Source organism: Peromyscus leucopus, chromosome 19 (assembly GCF_004664715.2).
Source record: "Peromyscus leucopus breed LL Stock chromosome 19, UCI_PerLeu_2.1, whole genome shotgun sequence".
Taxonomy (NCBI): domain Eukaryota; kingdom Metazoa; phylum Chordata; class Mammalia; order Rodentia; family Cricetidae; genus Peromyscus; species Peromyscus leucopus.
Window position 1 is genome coordinate 46,475,427 of NC_051079.1, and position 20,773 is coordinate 46,496,199.

At 39.0% G+C, this 20,773-nt stretch overlaps 1 protein-coding gene across 1 annotated transcript in view; it reads left to right on the forward strand.

Annotated features, from left to right (window-relative positions):
- The window catches only part of Adamts19 (ADAM metallopeptidase with thrombospondin type 1 motif 19), a 206,118-nt gene that overhangs the window by 135,295 nt on the left and 50,050 nt on the right, over positions 1 to 20,773 (forward strand). Inside the window, 2 exon segments of the mRNA XM_028893701.2 lie at positions 4,626 to 4,746; positions 11,784 to 11,864. Coding sequence (XP_028749534.1) covers positions 4,626 to 4,746; positions 11,784 to 11,864 — 202 coding nt within the window.

Sequence of the window (20,773 nt, forward strand, 5' to 3'; positions counted from 1 at the left end):
CCTGGTTACATTTTCTTAGAGAACCTTTGTCCATACTTCCACTCTAAGTTGGTTTCTGTTTCTAGTGAGAAGTGTGGTCCTTGGTAACAGTGATGGCTCTTTTTTTTTTTTTTTTTTTTTTTTTATTGCAAATAGATTCTTTCTGACACCATATATCCTAATTATAGTTTCTCCTCCCTCTACTCCTCCCAGTTCCTCCCACTTCCCCTCCCCCTCCTCCTGATCCATTCCGTGTCTGTCTCTCATTAGGAAGAAAAAAAAGGTTTCTAGGAGATAACAACCATGAAAAAATAAAATATAATAAGATAAAGCAAAAGTTATCATACTGAAGTTGAACATGTTATCCCAGCAAGAGGAAAAGAGTCCCAAGAGCAGGCACATGAATTTAGAGACCCACTTATTCTCACAGCCAGGAGTCCCATAAAATAGTAGGCTAAAAGCTGTAATATAGGCCGGGCAGTGGTGGCGCTCACCTTTAATCCCAGCACTCAGGAGGCAGAGGCAGGTGGATTTCTGTGAGGTCAAGGCCATCCTGGACTACAGAGGGAGTTCCAGGAAAGGCGCAAAGCTACACAGAGAAACCCTGTCTCGAAAAACCAAAAATAAAATAAAATAAAGCTGTAATACATACACAGAGGATGATACAGACCCATGTAAGTCCTGTGCTTGCTGCTTCAGTCTCATTGAGTTCACATGTGCCTTGCTTAGCTGATTCAGAGGGGCTTGTTCTTCCCCTCTAGCTCCTACACTTTTAACCTTCCATTTAGAATCTCTTTGCATAGTTTTTGGCTGTGGCTCTCTGCAGCTGTTCTCATCTGTTGCCAAAGGAAGCTTCTCTGATGATGACTGAATGAGCCATTGATCTATGAGTACAGCAAAATATAATTAGGAGTCATTTTATTGATACTTGTATTTTCTTTCTTTCTTTCTTTTTTTTTTAGACCAGTACTGTTTGGTTTTACCCTAGGTCTCTGGGCTTTCTAGTCTCTGGTTCTTGGTTACCCATGTAGTGCTGGATGTGGGTCCCTTCTCATAGAGTGGGCCTTATGTCAAGTCAGACATTGTTTGGCTACTCCCACAAGTTCTGTGCCACTGTTGTCCTAGCGTATTTTGTAGGCAGGACAGATTGTAGATCAAGAGTTTTGTGACTGGGTTGGTGTTTACACTTCCCCTCTGCAAAGTTTCTTCATACATCAGACACTAGTATGTTGGGGAGAAGGCTCTCTATAGGCACCTCCACATTCAATGAGTTGTGCTGGTGTTGTCTTTGGCAATGGAGCCCCATTGTCAGTTTGTGGAGAGCAACCTTCTGTCTTTGCAACAGCTTGGGTTTTGGGGGGATTTCTTTGGGATCCTTTGGCCAACAGCTCAATTGAATGCAACCCAGTCCAGCTACTGGAAGCCTCATTTGGTGAAAAGAGATAGCCAGTGAGACTCAGTATACCCCATTATTAGGAGAGCTCATTAGGTCCCTGAATTATGATCACCCTCATATATTTTAGAAAGTTTCCACTGCACTAGGTTTTCATATCATCCTTCAAATGCCCCTCAATTTCAGCTTTATCACCCCAATTTTCTCCTTCTACTCTATCTCCCCTTCCCCTGCCCACCCAATCTTCCTGTTCCTATCCTCACTCACACCCAGTCCAACCCTAAAATCTGTTCTATGTGCCCCTCCCAGGGAGATCCATGCATCCTCCTAGACCTCTCCTCTTTACCTTACCTCACTGAGTCTATGGGTTATAGCTTAATTATCATTTACTTAATGGTTAATATCCAGTGATAAGTGGATACATGCTATATTTTTCTTTCTCAGCCTGGGTTACTTCACTCAGTATTTTTTTTCCATTTGCCTGCAAATTTCTTGATGTCATTTTTTGAACGGCTAAGTAATACTCCATTGTGTAAATATAGCACATTTTCTGTGTCCATTCTTTGCTTGAAGGGCATTTAGATTGTTTCCAGTTCCAGAATATTATGACTAAAGCCACAATGAACACAGTTGAGCAAGTGTCCTCGTGGTAGGACTGAGTGTCCTTTGGGTATATGCCCAGGAGTGGGATAGTGTGTCTTAGATCAACTCCAGATTTTTTTTTGAGGAACTACCATATTGATTTCCTCAGTGGCTGTACAAGTAGGCCACTCCCATCAGCAATGGAGGAATGTTCCCCTTTTTCCACATCCTCACCAGCATGAGTCTTCACTTGTATTATTAATCCTTGCCATTCTGACAGGTGTAAAATGAAATCTGATTTCATTTGATTTGAAATTTGAAATTTTATTTGCATTTCCCTGATGGCTAAGGATGTTGAACATTTCTTTAAGTGTTTTTCATCCTTTGAGTTTCCTATATTGAAAATTCTCTGTTTTGATCTGTACCCCAGTTTTGAATTGGATTATTTGGGTTTTTATATCTAATTTCTTGAATTCTTTCTATAACCTGTGTCTTTTGAAAGGAACATTGAGACCATTGACACTCGAAGTTATTATTAAAAGTTACATACTGATTTTTGTCATTATCTTGATTTTATAGTGTTTATTTTCTTCAGACTTTCTTTGTTTATCACTTATCTAATGTTGTAGATGTAACCAACCATCTTATTAAAATAAGAAACACAGAACCAATGTAAAAGAGAAAGCCGAGAGGTCAGAGCTCAGAGCTAAAATCTCACCCTTCCTCCTGCGGTGGTCCTAGCTCTCTGAAAGAGAGCTACTTCCTGTGTATATGTCTTTTCATAGTCTTTTGTTCTGCCTTCTCATTGGTTGTAAACCCAAACATGTGACTACCTCGTCACTGTCTGTATGTACAGCCCCCCATGTCTTAAAGGCATATGTCTCCAATGCTGGCTGTATCCCTGAACACACAGAGATCTACCTAGCTCTTCTACCAAGTGCTGAGATTAAAGGCGTGTGCCACCACCGTCATACTCTTGCTATGGCTCTAATAGCTCTGACCCCCCAGGCAACTTTATTTATTAACATACAATCAAAATCACATTTCAGTACAATTAGGATACTACCACATAATGTTATCTTTTCACTACCATCTCTTGGACATGCTTATTCCCTTCTTCAGTCCAAAGTATTCCTTTCAGTTTCCTCGCTAGTATGGGATCTGTTGTCACACTTTTAAACTGCCTTTACCATATAACCTTTTTCTTAATCCTTTGATTATGATCGGTAGTATGGCCATAGTAGACTGTGTTAGAGTCTGGAATCTTTAAAAACTTGGAGAATAATGGTCCAAGTCCCTTCAGTTTCTTAAAAACTCTAATGAGCACATGTTGTTACCCTGTTGAGCCTGCCTTTTTCAATGACTTAGCCTTTTTGGCAGCTTTCAAGACCCTTTCTTTGTTCCATCCATTCAGTGTTTTGATTTCTAAGTGACATGGGGAGTTTCTTTTCTGGTCCTGTCTATTTGGTGTTCTGTGTTCCTCATCTTGATAAACATCTCTTTCCTTAGACTGGGAATTTTCTCCTATGATGTTGTTAAAAATAGCTTCTGGGCCTGTGACAAGGGTTTTATCTTTTTTTATATATATACCTATGATTCATTTAGTGTCCCATAGTTAATGCATGCTCTGCTCCTGGATATTTTTTGATTTATCATTTTCCTTGATCAGGTGATCCAGTTCCTCTACCTTGTCTTCAAACCCAATATTCCCTCTTCCCTTTGATCCATTCTATTGATAATACTTTCTTCTGATTTTTTATTTGGCTTACTGAAATTTTCATTTAAGCTTTTTTTTTTTTTATTTGGGCTTTATTTATAACCCGTATCCCATTTCTAAAACATATTTCCATATATTGAATTGTTTTCCTCCTTTTATTGAGTGTTTTTATTTTCATGGTCTTCATTCTGACATTTATTAATATCCTCTTCGCATTTCTGAACATATTCATAACTGCTGATTTGAAATAATTGTCTTGTGTATCAGTTAGTTTTCTGAGGGAACATTAATATTAGAGTACTAATTTTTGGAGATCGTATACTTTCTTGGATATTTGTTTTTGTGATTTTGTTGTGGGACCTAGGTACCTGAAGTTACATCATTGCTAATGTGTTTTGTTAGAGATATCTGTTCCAACTTCGGTAAAGTGGACATTTGAATCTCTATTTGCTGTTATTCAAATCTGTCAGATTTTAGACCAACTGATTGATATTTAGCTTTCAGCCTTTGGCCCACTCAGTATTGATGTGCATCTAGAGTATCAGAAATGGTCCTTGCCCAGCTAAGGCTGGTGCAACTTCTGAGCACAGGAGCCAACCTTACATGCAATGATCAGGTTCTCGCTGAAGATTCCCAGAAATCTGTGGAAGGCTCACAGGGTCTGCTGGTGGTCCTCAGGAAGCCAGGGCCAGGTGTGTGTGTGTGCGGGGAGGGAATGTTACCTGGAGAAGCTCTTATAGAACTCTTTAACTGGGCTCCTGGTGCAGCATTAGTAACAGGGTAGAGGGTCACTACCTGAGGGAGGTGCATAGGACCCCGAGTCCTCAAGCAGTGTTGTAGAGGTTGCTACCTGGGCGGGGGAGGTGCACAGAACTGGGCATGATTCTTTACAGCCAGGGCTGCAGGCCCAGGAGAGTACTTCAACTTTTGATGTATGCCCTTCTTTTCTTACAGAAAGCTGGCTGTGATGGCTTATTGGGGTCTCTTGCCAGGGAAGATCATTGTGGTGTATGCAATGGCAATGGAAAATCATGCAAAGTCATTAAAGGAGATTTTAATCACACCAGAGGGGCAGGTAACTGTTCTTCATTTTTTCATACTTAATAAAATGTAGTGTCTTTGTGGAAAAAAATTAGACTAAATTGGATTTAGAGATCACAGTTCTCATTCTATTGAACACATTTCCAGTGATTTTTGTGATGACATACAATATGTGTGCTGTGAGGCAGGAACTTGGACATGCTTATTTCTCAATAATGAAAACATGAAGTCATGTGTTGTGCATTCTAGAAGTTAGAGCAGGAAGAAAGTAATCTAATTTACATCAGCTTATGTTACCAGGCTTCTAAAATGCTTATTAGCCAACGAAAAGCATGTCTAACAAAAATAGTGATTTGCAACAGCTTGAAACAACCATTGAGAATATTAGTATTCAGGGTTTCAGCTTTCCATTCCCTTTTTTGATAATGCTTTTACTAAATTTTAAGGGGAAATTTTTTGAAAGCTGTAATCTGGAAGAGTAGTATAACATGGTAGAAATCAGAACAGGAGTGGCAGAACATGGGGGAAATTTCCAAGAACATTAATAACAAGAGCCCCCTAATGTGTTCTTTTCTCTTCTGTAAATGCTGCACTCGGGAGACGTGCAGGTGGAATGAACATAAGTGATCTACGCAGTGTGAGTTTCACGTTTCTCACCACAGAAAGGGATAGTATCTCCACCGAATTCTAATGGCCCACAAGTATTTTATACATACACATATGTACACACAGATGCATATAAATATATACATAAACACACATATACACACTTATATACATATATGTATGTATAAACACATACACATCACTACATATAGAGTTCTTTAAGCTTACTCGGAAAAAGCATATATTTTTCTGTGCTTCATCAACTCCATTCCTGGACATGTTATCTGTTGGGCCATCATTTATGACTATTTTCTTTTTAAAAGATGCATTTTATTATTTATTTAGGTGTAAGTATGCATCTGTGTGTATGTTTCTGTGTATGCCACATGTGTGAGGGGTGCCAACAGAGGGTGTTTGATTGCATGGAGCTGGAGTTACAGGCAGTTGTTAGCTTTCTGAAAAGGGTGCTGTGTAACACAAATCTTAAAGGATCTTATTAATAGAAAACCTGGATCCAGATACTGATGTGAAAACTGAAAGATCAGAGGAATAGAAAAAGCCACAGCTAATGTCACTTTACCAACTCCTCAGCCTCCAGAGAGCTACTTCCTGAATACTCATGCCTATATACCTTTCTGTGTCCTGCCATCTTACTTCCTTTCTCTGCCCAGCTACATCACTTTCTCTTTTCACCCAGCTCTATCACTTCCTGTCTGTCTGTACAGACCTCCAAACCACTATGGTTAACTAGTGCTGGGATTAAAGGTGTGTGCCACCACATCTAGCTCTGTTCCCAGTGTGGCCTTGAACTCACAGAGATCCTGATGAATCTGTGCCTCCCAAATGCTAGGATTAAAGGTGAGTGCTACCACTGCCTGACCTCTATGTTTAATATAGTGACTGGCTTTTTTCTCTGATCCTCAGATAAGCTTTGTTAGGGTGCACAAATAAAAAAATCACAGTGCTGGGATCAAAACTTGGGTCCTTTGTAAGAGCAAGCAAGTACTCTTAAGTTCTCAATCATCTCTCCAGCCTCCATTTCATGACTATTATGTGCTTGCATTAGCATTTAAATTAAATTCTCTAGTTAAAAAATAAAATTTCTGTTGATAAAATAGGAATTAGCTATATTGTGTAGAACAATCAGTTTATGTTGGGCAATCAAGGAAAACTGAAGTCATTTCAAGTGAGTCATTTTGGAAAGAAAGTCAGATGAACCTTTGTGAGTTGTTAAATGTAGTTGTTTGTTTTGCTGTGCCCTAACAGAATAAGATAAGCAACTGAATCTTCCAGCACTCATTTAGGAGAGACAAGATGCTCTTAGCTGAAACAAAGTCTCAACTCTTCAGCCCAAAGATGTTGATGTGCTTAACCTGCCCACTCTAGCCACAGTTGGGACAGGGGAAGTTTTTACCATACAGAAATTCAACTATGATCTTAAAGACCGAGGAAAGATGGTATTGTGTTTTTAAAGAACATTTGCACAGTTGGTACACATGTGACCCGTGCACTGGAGAATACTGGTACACGCTGAACTTTGAGTTCTTTATTTGGTGGTAATAATGCCTTATTGCACCCCAGAAATACCACTGAAAATTTCGTGACCCCAGAAATACCACTGAAAATTTCATGACCCTTTTCATTCTGGCTGCTGTTACATAGATAGATTTTTTTTCCTGTTATTTACTCTCAAACCCTTTTTGTTTCAATGCCATATTAAGATCTGTTATATAAACTACTGATACCTAAACTATTAGGAATATCTCTGCATATGCTGTCCCTGTGTTCTCCCCAGGGTCACCTCCCAAGTAGCGTCCTTCCTTTTCTAATTTAAGGTAATAAGTTTCTAGTAGTTGCAAAGCTGACTTTTTTCTCACAGCAACACACTTTTGCAAATGTGGTCTATCTACCTCCTTTTTCTTTTGCTAGATGAACAGCTCTCAGGTTAAATGTCATGATCTGAAAAGGCCTTGCCTCCTATCCTTTGTGACTCTTTCAATGATTCTTGCCATAGTTTCTCATGTGGTGTACCTCAGAGAGTTGCTTATGACGGTTCTTCATGTAGTGTGTACTTCTGAACAACTGGGAATTTTACATTTATTTGGATTCCTTTTCCCATTATATTTCAAACTCAATGAAGAAAAGTACTATGGCTATTTCTGTCCATCACCCCATTTTCAATTACTATCAATCAGTCACTATCTATTTACTTAATACTGAAGCATAAAAAATATTGAAGCATTACATTACTTAGGAATTTATGTGTTTTTTTTTAAGCTGCCCAAGTTCTTAATTCTATCACAAGCTCCATCAACTTGTGATTTTTAGCAATATTGCCTTCATTTCTCTCAAGACTTCTTTATCCCTACAGTTAATGGACTTCCTAGAATTTCTTAAGGAATCTGCAGCCTTTTTACCCAGTTGGCCATGCACACTGTAGATGCTGTGTGAGTAACCATGTGCAGATGCGTGTGGGTGTGTCCAGTCCCCTTGCTCTATGCAGTGTTTGCTAAATCATTTCTGTTGGAGCTAGAAAATACATTTATTGCATCTTTCGTTGGGACTTGCCTAGCCCAGCAATAGCTTCTTAAAGGAATGAATGGTAGCTTGAGTGTTTGGCCTCTTGAGAAGTGATGTGCACCTGGCTAACAATAAGAAGAAAATGGATGTCAAGTGTGTGGTTCCTGGTATAAGAAAATGAACATGCTTGTTTGGATTGTGAAAGTGTGCTCTCGGAGTTTTGAATTGATTGCTTCCTACAGGAGTTGGGGGTGGGTGGGTCATGGTCTCCTCTACCTCATTTTGTAGAATAGGAACAGCACATCACAGCAGGAAATGGAGAGTGAGATGACACATTGTGACAGTCCAATGCAGGTTGCCTCATCGAAAATTGTGGCGACTTAAAGTGTTCTAAGTTTTAGAGTTGTTTACAGAAGTGAATATTTGCATATGAATTTCCAGTTGGTTACCAGTAATCTCAAACTCTAAAGTCTGAAATTCAAAATACATTTTCTATACTCTCATCATGGCTAAATACAGCAATTTGTCTGAGGTAATAATAATGGTGACTAATATAAAGAACCTCTTAAAAACATACCACCTGTGACTCTGCTACCAGTGCCCTGAAGATAGTGATCGCTGCTGGCATTTTAGGATGCTGATAAGATTGCAGCCTCTGGTGGTACAATAGAAGGCTTCTGTGCATGATGCTCACTGTCCAGAGAAAGAGTCAAGATTCAATGGCTTCATGTCCAACTTCTAAGCTATATCTTAGTCATTATTGCATTCTTTTAAAAGAATACATTCTCATATGTACCCAAATGCCTTATGTACTGAAAATACCTCTGTTATAGCTTTCTACCTTCATGTTTTTATTTTTAGTATGTTTCCCCAACTCTTCCTGGGAATCAGTATAACTGGCCAATGCAATTGAGGATTTTTTCAGTATACAACCATGATTTTAGAGACTACTTTTGCTCTGATATATCATATAATCCTATTCATGTTTAAATTCAAGCTGTCTGAGGTCTTCTTTCATATTTAGAGCTCTAACATGGTTGGCTACCATCTCTTAAGATGGAGATACCATGGTCAACCAGATCACTCCCTTCTTAAGCATAGTTCTTTTCAGATTTGTGTTCTTAAAAATTATCACCAAATTCATTTCCTTGACTTTTCTTCCTTTTCATTTTTTTTTCTCTAAGGGCAGTTTGACTTATTGCTTATTGCTTGCTGCATGTGCAGGGGTGTCTTCAAAGGTCCATCAGTAATAACCTGGCTTTTCCTGGAGTTCTGGATGCTTTAGAGTTCACACTGGGTGTGTGTACTGGAATATTGCAGTATTTCGTTCAATATAAATGGCTGAATTTAGCAAGTTCTCACCAAACTAGAACATTCCCTTTTGATTCCCTGGTGTACACGATGACCCCGTTATGCCATGTGTCTGTTATTTGTGTCCAAAGTTTCAACCAATCTTTAACTTCAGAATTTTTTTTTTTATTATAACATCTTCTGGATTTATTTCTTGGCCTTGACCATTCCTGATATTCGTCCTTTGTCTCCAGTTACTGTCCTTTATGAATTCATCTGCTGGATGAAGTGTCTCTAAAGCAGATTCTGTTAAAGTCCCTCACCGATTTTAGCAGATCCAAAGCGATCTATTTGTTCCCTTTGGTTCTTACTTAAACTCTCCAAAACAGGTTTAGCCTTTTCCATCCTCTCATTGCATGAGATTAAGTTATTCAAGAGCTACTAAGGCCACCACTTTCCTCACGTTCGTTATGTACAGAAAACAAATCCTTTTTCTTCCTATGGACATTCACCTAAGACAACTTGTCCACTTACGTCTTTTGGAGAAATTTCCCTTGACTTGTATGGTTTGTTCTCTGCTCTGGATGATGCTAGTGGTTTTTTTTTTTTGTTTGTTTGTTTGTTTTGTTTTGTTTTGTTTTGTTTTGTTTTTCTCGAGACAGGGTTTCTCTGTGTAGCTTTGCGCCTTTCTGAACTCACTTGGTAGCCAGGCTGGCTCGAACTCACAGAGATCCTCCTGGCTCTGCCTCCCGAGTGCTGGGATTAAAGGCGTGCGCCACCACCGCCCAGCCGATGCTAGTGTTTTTAAATGTGAGTCGTGTATGCACACTTTTAAAGAAAGAATAGCAGTGAATTGCTAAGCAATGTGGAATCAGAAAAGGGGATCAGCTTTAAAACTCTACTTTATATTCTCGAACACAGAATTAACCAGAGTGTTCCATGTTATATTTTAACCTAATTTTTACAATTTATATAACTCCCACCTCAACTGTCCACCCTACATTATTTCTATGCACAATACCCACCAACCTCATGTCTTTTGTCATTGCTCTTTTGTTTGTGTGACATGATGTCACTGCTTTCCACGTGGAGCTGCTACAAGCAATTGGCTGTTACTGAAAATGAGAAATTCAGTGAGTAATGAGATAATCAGGGTCTTGGATAAAAGACTTGATTTTTGAAAAGTCACGTGCCTAGGAACTGGGGAAATGTTTTACTTGGTAGATTGTTCAACATAGAAGCATGAGGACTGGAGTTCAAATCCTTAATATGTATGAAGAAGAAAAAAAAGCCAGGCAGGGCCGTTAGCATTCGAAATCACAGTGTAGGGGAAAGCAGACAAGGGATCTCTGGGGCTTGCTGGCCAGCCAGTCTTGCTGGATCAGTGAAGTTCAGGTTTAACGAATGACCCGATCTCAAAATAATAAGGTAAAGAGTGACTGAGTAAGACACATGAGGTCAACCTGGGACCTATGCATGTAGGTGCATGTACACACATACACACACACACACACACACACACACACACACACGCACGCACGCACGCACGCATGCATGCACGCCTCATGCTTTTATTTTATCTTTGCTACTAGTTGGACTACACATTAGTTTTTATTTAGGCCAAATGACTAAATATTTAAGAATTACAATAATTAATAGACAGGAGAAAACTTTGAAATTATCTCTTTGCCTTTTTAAAGCCTCAAGTCAGATTTCCGTTAGATCCGTGAATTTGCACAGAATGTTAAAAAAAAGGAATGTTAATATTAGAAAAACTATTAAGCTAAATCTAGGCTTCTTTATCACTATTCCTGCCTAAGTGGAACCTCAGTTCCTTCTTTTCCTGTGTATTGTCTCATTTTATTCCACTTGGTTGACTTTACATCAAGTATCCCATCCATGACCAGGGCTCGGATATTCCCTGAGGACGTTCGGTTGTGCCTTTTGTTTAGCTTTGTGACACCTGTGGAGGTGACATCAGACCTCTCCCTGTGGCCCTACACCTCACTTACTTCTCTCCAGCTCCACTGTCCAATCCTTTGTGGGGGCGCCGTGGGTTGGAGACAGGGTTTCTCTGTGTAGCTTTGGAGCCTTTCCTGGAACTCACTTTGTAACCCAGGCTGGCCTCGAACTCACAGAGATCCACCTGCCTCTGCCTCCCAGTCCTCTGCTGGGATTAAAGGAGTGCGCCACCACCGCCCGGCCCTCCACTGTCTAATCCTAATCTCCCATGAAATCTTGTTCTCTTTTGCTGCACTCAGCCACTCCAGGGACTGTTCCAGGCCAGCTGTGGTGTCTTCAATGTTTGATTTTCTCTGCTTCGTCTATCTTGAAGAATTCCCAGGGCAAAATTCCCTGGGATGATTGTAGTTTGTCCTACTGTGTCTACGGAGGCTGTGCCATTGGGCTTCTTCGTTTGCTCACAGTGCTTCATGAAGTCCAGTCGCCTTCTTACCTTCTCAGTAGAGCTCTGTGATCAGTCTTTCCAAGAAACTTCACCTCAAATCATAGCAGCTTTATAAGGAAGCATTTTCCCTCCACAGCCTTTGAAATATGGTAGCAGTAACTAAAACCAAAGGCATGCGGGACAATTCAATCAGGAGAAGAGTTTTATAAGAACCGCAGATTCATTGCATGTTTTTCTGACTCTTACAGGTTATGTGGAAGTGCTGGTGATCCCTGCTGGAGCAAGAAGAATCAAAGTTGTGGAGGAAAAGCCGGCGCACAGCTACTTAGGTAACAGGTGCTACAGACTCAGACAGAGGTGCTTAGTAGGAGCCCATCTCCCTGCTCTGGAACAAAGTCAGTCTGTTTCTAGGTTCACATATTAAGCAAAGATTTCCCTTTCTCCAAGGGAGTCCCAGCAGCAAAAGAAATTTGGTTTTCTGTTCAGAGAGTGTAAAGTACTTCCAAATGTCAAATGTTAGCTCATGATAACAACAACAACAACAAAAACCCTAAAAGACTCAATAAATGACTTTGTCATGTTTTATTCAAAATATATGTATAATATATGTATATATAATACAATCCATTAACACATTTATTTCATGTGTAGACATGTATATATATGCAAATACATATAATTCAATGTATGACAACAAAGGATTTTTTTGAACAATGATGTTTTTAGAAATAGGAAATCTTGCCTCTTGGTTGTGGTGCATGCCCTTGATCCGAGCACTTGGGAGGCAGAGGCAGATGGATCTCAATGACTTCAAGGCCAGCCTGGTCTACATTGCAAGTTCCAGGACAGCCAGGACTGTTGCACAGATAAACTTTGTCTCAAAAAAACAAAACAGAAAACAAAAACAACAACAACAAAAAAGAAATAGGAAATCTTGTCATTCAAAAGAAACCATGAATAGTTAAAAGGGTTTGACTTGTGTTGAGATTCTCTGTCTTGCTTCACTCCAGGAAAACTCACCTATGGGAAAGATATCTTTCAAAATTTAAGCATTGCTAGCAGGAAAGACTAGATTGGCTATTTTAATGTATTTTTATTACATAATATTTTTATTGATTATTCGGGAATTTTACATCATGCATGCACCACAGTCATACACACCTCCCAATCCTTCCAGGTATGACCCACACCTCCCTTGTGGACACACACACAAGAGAGAGAGAGAGAGAGAGAGAGAGAGAGAGAGAGAGAGAGAGAGAGAGAGAAAACAAATCCAATTTCTGTTGTCCATGTTTTAATTAGGTCAGTTGATAATTTTTAATAGGAAAGAGAAAGTATCATGGATAGTGGAATTAACTAGAACGAAGTCTGACAGGGTCCCAAACAGAATTTAAACACTGCACTTTAAATAATCTTTTAAAAATACCTTGGAACTTTTTGCTTGAGAAAAGTGATGACCTTATTATTCTCAACTGGGCAGTAAATGTTGAAAAAGGAAAGCTCTTTGCACATGGTGAACAATCCTTCTTATATAATGTTTCTACTCTGCAGTCTAGCCTTGGCTTCGGGTTATTTTTCCCATTAGGAGGTGCTTGTGAGAAGGAAAGACAGTAAGAGAAGTCCTTGATTATGTGAGATTCTCATTAGTTTATTATTAACATGTGTAAATTTGATCTGGTGGTTTTTAATGCATTGTAAGTACAAGACTATTCCTCCCAAATTCAAGTCCAAATACCCAGTTTTGGAAGATAGTGGTGTTAGGTGATTGAGACACATTCATTCAATAGATAACTTCCTATTACAATTATGTACACTTTCTTTATTCCCAAGCTGCAAAAATATAGCAATGTCTCAGAATGATTTTTAATTCTATGAGTTTTAATAACCTGACAAGTACAGATAAATAAGACAGTTTTGCAAATGAGACACCTTCGTGCTGGCTCTTCCATAGCCTCCAACTTTGCTTTTTTCTTAGTTTCTCTGTCTGCCTGAATAGTTACTATAGTTAACATATCAAGGTCAGCAAATGACTTTATTTATTTTTTTGACAAACCCAAACATCACATTATTTGACATGTAAATAGTCATTTGTTTCTCCTTCGTTCATTAAACTCTTTCTTCTTTTGGCTTCTAGTCCATAACTCCTTTTTCTCACTGGGTACCCCTTTTCTCATCCCCTTTGCTGGACCCTGAGTCTCCAAATGTTCCCATGTGTTAGGGCTCTGGACTAAGACCTTCTCTCTTTTTTACTTTACTCTGCCTCCAGAGAATTTCTTCTGTAACTGGTCTTTCTTTGGACTGCAAGTTCCCAACTAATGATGCAGAGACTTCTTTTTATGTATGAAAGCTTGGCCTTAGCTTAGGCTCATTCCCAAGTACCTCTTAAAACTTTAATTAACCTGTTTACGTTCATCTATGTTCTACAATGTGGCTCGTTACCTCTCCTCTACAGTGGCTCATTACCTCTCCTCCACACTGCACGGCTGACTTCTTCCATGTCTCTCTGGCAGATCTCCCCATCTCTGATTCCTTTCCAGAGTTCCCATCTCTGCCCATAAGTCCTATCTGTTCTCTCCAGCCTAGTTATTGGCCATTCAGCTGTTTATTAAACCAATCAAAAGGTGCCTTTGCAGAGACATGTGTTCACGGTGTACAAAAAGATTATCCCACAACACTCTTCTAGAACTGTTACATGTTTATTTGTTGGAAGTCACAAATGTCTCAATAAGATGATTTATATCTACCCCTAGCTGAATGTCTTTACCTATTTTCCACACCATGATAAATATACTTTCCCTATGGCTCTGTAACAGTTGACACAAACTTGGGTACATAAAATAGTAGGAATAAATCTATTCTTCAGACTCCTGGCATCGAGAAATCCAAAATTTGTTTCAATGGACTAAGTTAAAGTGTCCACACACTCATTTTCTTTGGAAAATCTTGGATAGCACCACTCTGTCCCCCTAGCTTCCAGTGAGTGCCAGTATTGCTTTGTTTGTGGGAGCATTACTCCACCAGCTGCCTCCATGGTCTGTTACCTTTTCAGTGTTTAAATCTGCCTGAGTGACCTCTTATAAAGACAGGCATGATGGCATTTAGGACCTCCATCATGATTCAGGACAATATAGCGCACCATAGAAGGCAGTTCCCTTCATCTTCTCTAGCTACAATGACAAAATACAGGAGACTGGGCAGTCTACAAATAAGATAAATTCATTTTTCAGTTTGGGGAGCTGGGTCATTCAAGATCAAGTTCCTGGTATACGTGCTGTCTCCTGAAGGCCTAGTCCAAATTTGTAGAAGACATTTTGTTTCTTCAAGAGGTGAAAAGGGCTGGCAAGCTATTCAGATTCTAATGAATTCACTAACCCCCTTCCTGAGAGTAGAGCCCCGTTAAATGACTCCACAATTTTATTAATATAAATTCTATTACCTTGGGATTTTATATGGTGTTTATATTTAGGAACATGGGGGGCATCTACAGAGTCATTCTTCAGCTTGCCGTAATCATTCATTTCTAAACAGTTGCTCGTGCTGCAGCCAGTAGCCTTCCCTGATCCTTGCCTTTCTTCCCCATGCTGCTTTGATACATTTGCAGATCCTGCCACATATATAAAACTATTGTTTTCCATATGCGCTCTGAGCTCCATCATGCCACTCAATATTACAGCCTCCCCCTTTGTTACCTCCATCGCTTACAATGGTCTCAATTTCCTTATTTGTGTTTGCATGTATCATATGCAGCTCCAGGGTTAATTGTTGAAGATGTCTGGCTCATTGTCTTCTCTGCAGTGACAAAAATGAAGTCTGTTGTGCAAGAAATAATATTAACATTTTGAATGAACTGTATAAAAGAAGGATATTTTACACCTGTTGTTCTAGAACATGTAACAAGTATCTGTAAAATGAGGCTTTACTACACTTGGGTGAAGCAGATACTTCTAATATCCCAATTAAAATTTCAGAAGAAATAACATAAAATGCATGTAAGTTTTTGTCCATTGTCGGAAGCCTTTGATATGTGATTCTGAATTTGAATCTAGGGTGTCTAGTTACAGCATCTGTGTTTTGAACATAGATATACCAAGCTAAGTTTTTTGGTTTGTTTGTTTGTTTCAATGTATAGGTGTTTTGTCTGTATGTGTATGTACCACTTGAGCACCCTGTGCCCATGGAGACCAGAAGAGGGCATCAAATTCCCTGGAACTAGAGTTATAGCTGGTTGAGTTGCCATGTGGGTGCTGGGAATTGAACCCAGGCCCTCTTCTAAAGCAAAAGTACTGTTAACCACTGAACCATCTCTCTGGCCCCTGGCCTAAATCTTCGGTGAATCTTAAAAAAGAAAAAAAAAAAAAAAATCATTGCTTTTCATGTAACATTTGAAATTTCCTAAAGTGAAAATCCTAATTGAACACATTTCCCTTTAACTCCATATATATTGTTATTTTCTTCCAATTTGCACTTAGAAAATTGATTTGTAAAAATATAGTAGGAGGTATAATTATAAAATGTTTTCTTGGGTGGTGGTGGCACATGCCTTTAATCCCAGCACTCGGGAGGCAGAGCCAGGCAGAACTCTGTGAGTTCGAAGCCAGTCTGGGCTACAGAGTAAGTTCCAGGACAGGCACTAAAACTACACAGAGAAACCCTGTCTCCAAAACAAAACAAAACAAAAAAAACAAAACAACAAAAAAAATGTTTTCTTCTGTGATTGATACCTACAATTTCGTCAACCTCACCTCTTTCCTGCTACAGATATATACACATATCTAATCTTTTGTTATTGCTGCTATTGTTATTAAAAGAACACCCAGTCTAAATCTGAGTCCTAATATGTCTTAAGTTTCTGTTTTTAATTATTGTCAGTTCTCAAAATAACATGTATTCCTCTAAATAGCACAAATGCTACCTCAGAGGTTCAGTAGGTCTTGCTGTATGTGTTACCACGTTCCTTTCCTTACTAATGTAATGAAGAGCATAAAGTGCAGGATGTAAGCAAAGTGATCCAACAGAATCAATCCAGAGTAGAACAGGAATGGGTAAAAACAGGCTTCCAGAGGCACTGATGTAGTTGAACTGAAACATGTCGAAATGTGACTACGTTGTGATAGCTAGTAAGGATTCAAAGGTGACTTCTAGGTTTTGGTAAGGGGTGATGAATAGTAAATTGGTGAGGAAATACAGAAGTGACACAGTGTTAAGACCCTAGATGCTAAAGACCTACAAGTGGATGCATACCATAAACCAGTCTTCCCAGGGCTCCTCTGGGGACAGGAAGGAGGTTCTAAGAAGTCTTCAACTGTGATAAATTTAGGAAAATAAATGAAAATAGAACTTTGGCTGGCTTATCATTTTTAAACAGTTCAAATCGACATCAAACTGTGTATTATTGCATAGGACACACGTCACTTCCCAATACAATTATCCTTTCCAGTACTCTTTCTTTAAATTATACTCACTACTATACTGGCTTCTCTGAGGATTATAGCATTCTTTTGTTAATGATTGACCAGTTAGCCTAAAATGAATACACCATATGCTTTTCTTTATAAAATCATTATAGCTTATGACTTCCAAAAAAAAAAGCCTCCCAAAAGGCACCAAATCCAACTTACTCTGCAATTTCACACACAGGGCACTAGGGCAAAAATCTCACTATAAATAATTTGAAATAAGCAAAAGATAAAACAACCCTCCCTTTTAATATTTCCCTGCTTAATTTCATTACTTTAAGATGCTGTACCAAGAGCCACAGCCCAGTGGGTTATAAACAATAGACTTTGCTCCTCACAGCTCTTAAGGCTGGAAGTCTGAGCTCAGGAGACCAGCATGGTTGGGTTCTGATGTAGGCCCTTTTATGAGCTGGAAATTACAGACTTCTGTGTCCTTACATGGCAGAGAAAGAGAAAGCAAGGCCTCTCAGGGCTCTCACAAGAACACTAATCTCATTTATGAAGATTGTGCCCTACTAACCTCAGCCAACTCTAATTACCTCACAATGACCCCACTTCCTAATCACATCACAATGTGGAGTCGGGTTTCAAGGAGGGAACTTGAAAGGACAAACGACATGTCTGAACAGGAGGGAAATTAGGATGTCCTAAAAAGCCAAAACCACAGTGAAGACAGAAAGCCGAGTGCTGAGCCTGGTGAAGAGCCACCTGAAGCCTTCATCCAGCAACTGAAGTGTCAGACTCTGAGAACCAGGGTGACACTGTAGACAGAAAATAAAGGAAAGGATGCTGCAGAATAACTCTCACGGGAGGCTTCCATTTGAAGTGGGACTTCAAAGGATTCCAAGTTTCGTGTGATGGAGGGGCAGGAATGTTAATTACACTTGAGAGGAGAAAGGGAGGAAGTGTCTACAGTAACATTAGTCTAAGGTGGACGCAGAAAAATCAACCTTCCTGAGAATTTGCAACGCACGGCAAGCCCGAATATGCATTTCACCCACTTCATCTAGCTGTGAAGCCACAGACCCTCAGGACTGTTTGTCTTAGGCAGTATCAATATCATGGACATGTGCTAAGGGAAGCGCTGTCTATAAACAATCCCCCTTCAAACCAGCCCTCCAAGGACTTGAGTAATTCAACAAATAGACTATTAAAAATAACCCAGGAAACAGAGAGAAAATAGACACCACAAACCAAACACCACATTGAAAAAGTATACAGAATCAATATAAAAGTTGTATCACACGCAGAATATATAAAGAGAATTTCATAAATAATGAGCTTATTTATCTTTTAGGAAACCATTAAGAAAGTAAAGGGAAAAACTATGATCTCAGAGAGAATAATTTCACTTGGCTTCGAAAAGCCCTTATTCCCAGAACATATAAAAATGCAATTTTCTGAGTACTTATAATGTCAAGTAAGTATTCTTGATTAGCGTAAAGCAGTAATGCATTTAGATATATTACACATATACAACAAATAGCATTTTTAGTGTATTTGAAGTACCCTGTATTCCCTCTTTTGCCTAAGCTATTTTGTCTAAAATTAGTAACGGTTTTACTTTGATGGTTAAACACTGAAGTCTTATTTTGGGAAAGCCTTTAATCTCTCTTTTTAATATATGCCATGTTTTGTTTTTATGGAACCTCCCACATAGATATTACAAATGAGAATTTATATTTTCATATATTCTTTGATGCTTGAGGTTGTTTTGGTAACTGTTTTCTGCAGAGAATAATCTGTTTTACTTGCCTTCTCAAAATGGTTGGCTTAGAGCTGTTTCTGATATTTTCTTATTGCACCATCACCGAGGACAGTGTTTCGACTCCGATTGATATCTCTGTTGCCTCGTGCCTTGTTTTCTTGATCAACTTAAGTTTTATCAGTTATTTAGTCTCCAAATAACCAACATTTGGGGTCACATGTTGCTTCCATTGTTAATTTATTTCTGTTTTATTCACTTCTTTGTCATTTTTTCCATTTTTTAAATTGTAATTGCTCCTCTGCTACAGATGAAAACAGAAGATCTCTAGCTTCTCTCTCTCCTCCTGTGACACTTCAGAGCTACAAAGGCTCTAGTTGCATCCCACAATGCACTTTCAATATAAAGTTATTATCAGAGTGCCTTATGGTTTCTGCTTGGGTCTATGAGTTATGTGTGAATACACTTAATTTGCAATTATTTGTGGAAACGTATGTAAGTTTTCTGTTAAGTGTTTCCACTGTGACATCTTAGGATAAAAGAATATATTCAGTCAGGTATCAATCAAGACTTGGTTTATCACCTTTGGCGTAAAGGAGTTGTTCTGAAATTTCCAGCTACAATCCTCACTGTCAGTACAACTTAAGTTTTCTGCAGGCTTAGAGAAATTCCTCCTGTCTAATCCATTAGAGAAAGAGGAATAAAGAGATATCAAAAATGTATGGAAATTTTTCTCATGTGCAATTAAATCAGTTGTTACTATATGCATTTTGATGCTTTACTATATATTTCAGATTGTTATATAACTTTAATAAATTTTGTGTATCATCTAAGAGTTGTGTGTGTGTGTGTGTGTGTGTGTGTGCAGGCATGGTAGTGGTATATGCATATGTATGTGCAGTTGCATGCAATTGTGCACATGCATGTGGAAGCCAGAGGATTATGTCAGTGTGTGTGTGTCTGTGTGTGTGTGTGTGTGTGTCTATATCTCTGTGTGTGTGTCTGTATCTATATCTGTGTGTGTGTCTGTGTCTGTGTGTGTGTCTCTGTGTATGCAGCCTGCTGGACCTTGTATGTATTTGTATGTAAGGCTGGATAAGCTATGGGGGCTTGTCCCTGGAGACACTCAGCAATCATTATTTGCCTCTAGCTCTTCATTCAGAGATGGAATCTTGCAAGACTGCAACTGGATTGTCATTGCACGGGTCTTATTTACACAGCCATATTGTTGAGAGTCCATGGCTACAGCTTTCCTGTCATATGTAGAAAACACAATCTCACAGACTTCCTGTTCCTCTGGTTCTTGTTATCTTCCCTCCCCTCCCACTGTGATGGTCCATGACCTTTACATGTAAGTGTTATGTTGTAAATGCCTCAGTTGGTGTTGGGCATCCAACAATCAGTTCTCGGTATTTTGACCACTTGGGATTTCTGTAATGGTCTCCAGCTGCTGCAAATGGAAGCTTCATTGTTGAGGGATGACAACTACATTTTATGCAATTTTTAACACAAGGAACATTTTTTTTTTGTTCTGGCCACCCTAAACTATGTTCTCCCAATCACTATGTTACCTATGTGGCTGTGTGTGTGTGTGTGTGTGTGTGTGTGTGTGTGTGTGTGTGTGTGTGTGTTCTTCATGAGTTCCTTGTACTTTTTAAGACCTATGTATTTGGAGTTTTTTTTTTTTTTAAGAAAATGTAAAATACATTTTAACACTGTGCTTTTAAATACTTTGTATGTCCTTGTTCCCATTTCTGGAATTCTAGTCACTCCAGTGTTACCTATATGGTGGCTCCGATGTGTCCACTGTGCTCTGTTCATGTTCATCAGGTCTCTGTTCCCTGAGCTTTGTCTAATATGTTCTTAAGCTTGTTCATTAAGGTATGTTTTCTTGTTCTAAAACATTTGATTTGAATATTTTTCAGCTCCCATTGCTCTCCAATATTACATACCTTCCTGTCAATGTGTATGCATCTTTAGAGACTTAATTCACTAGTTCCACTATCTCTAAGACTATAAGATTTATTCTCATTTTATTCCTGATGTCAATTTTGTGATGGCCACATCCCCAGCAAGT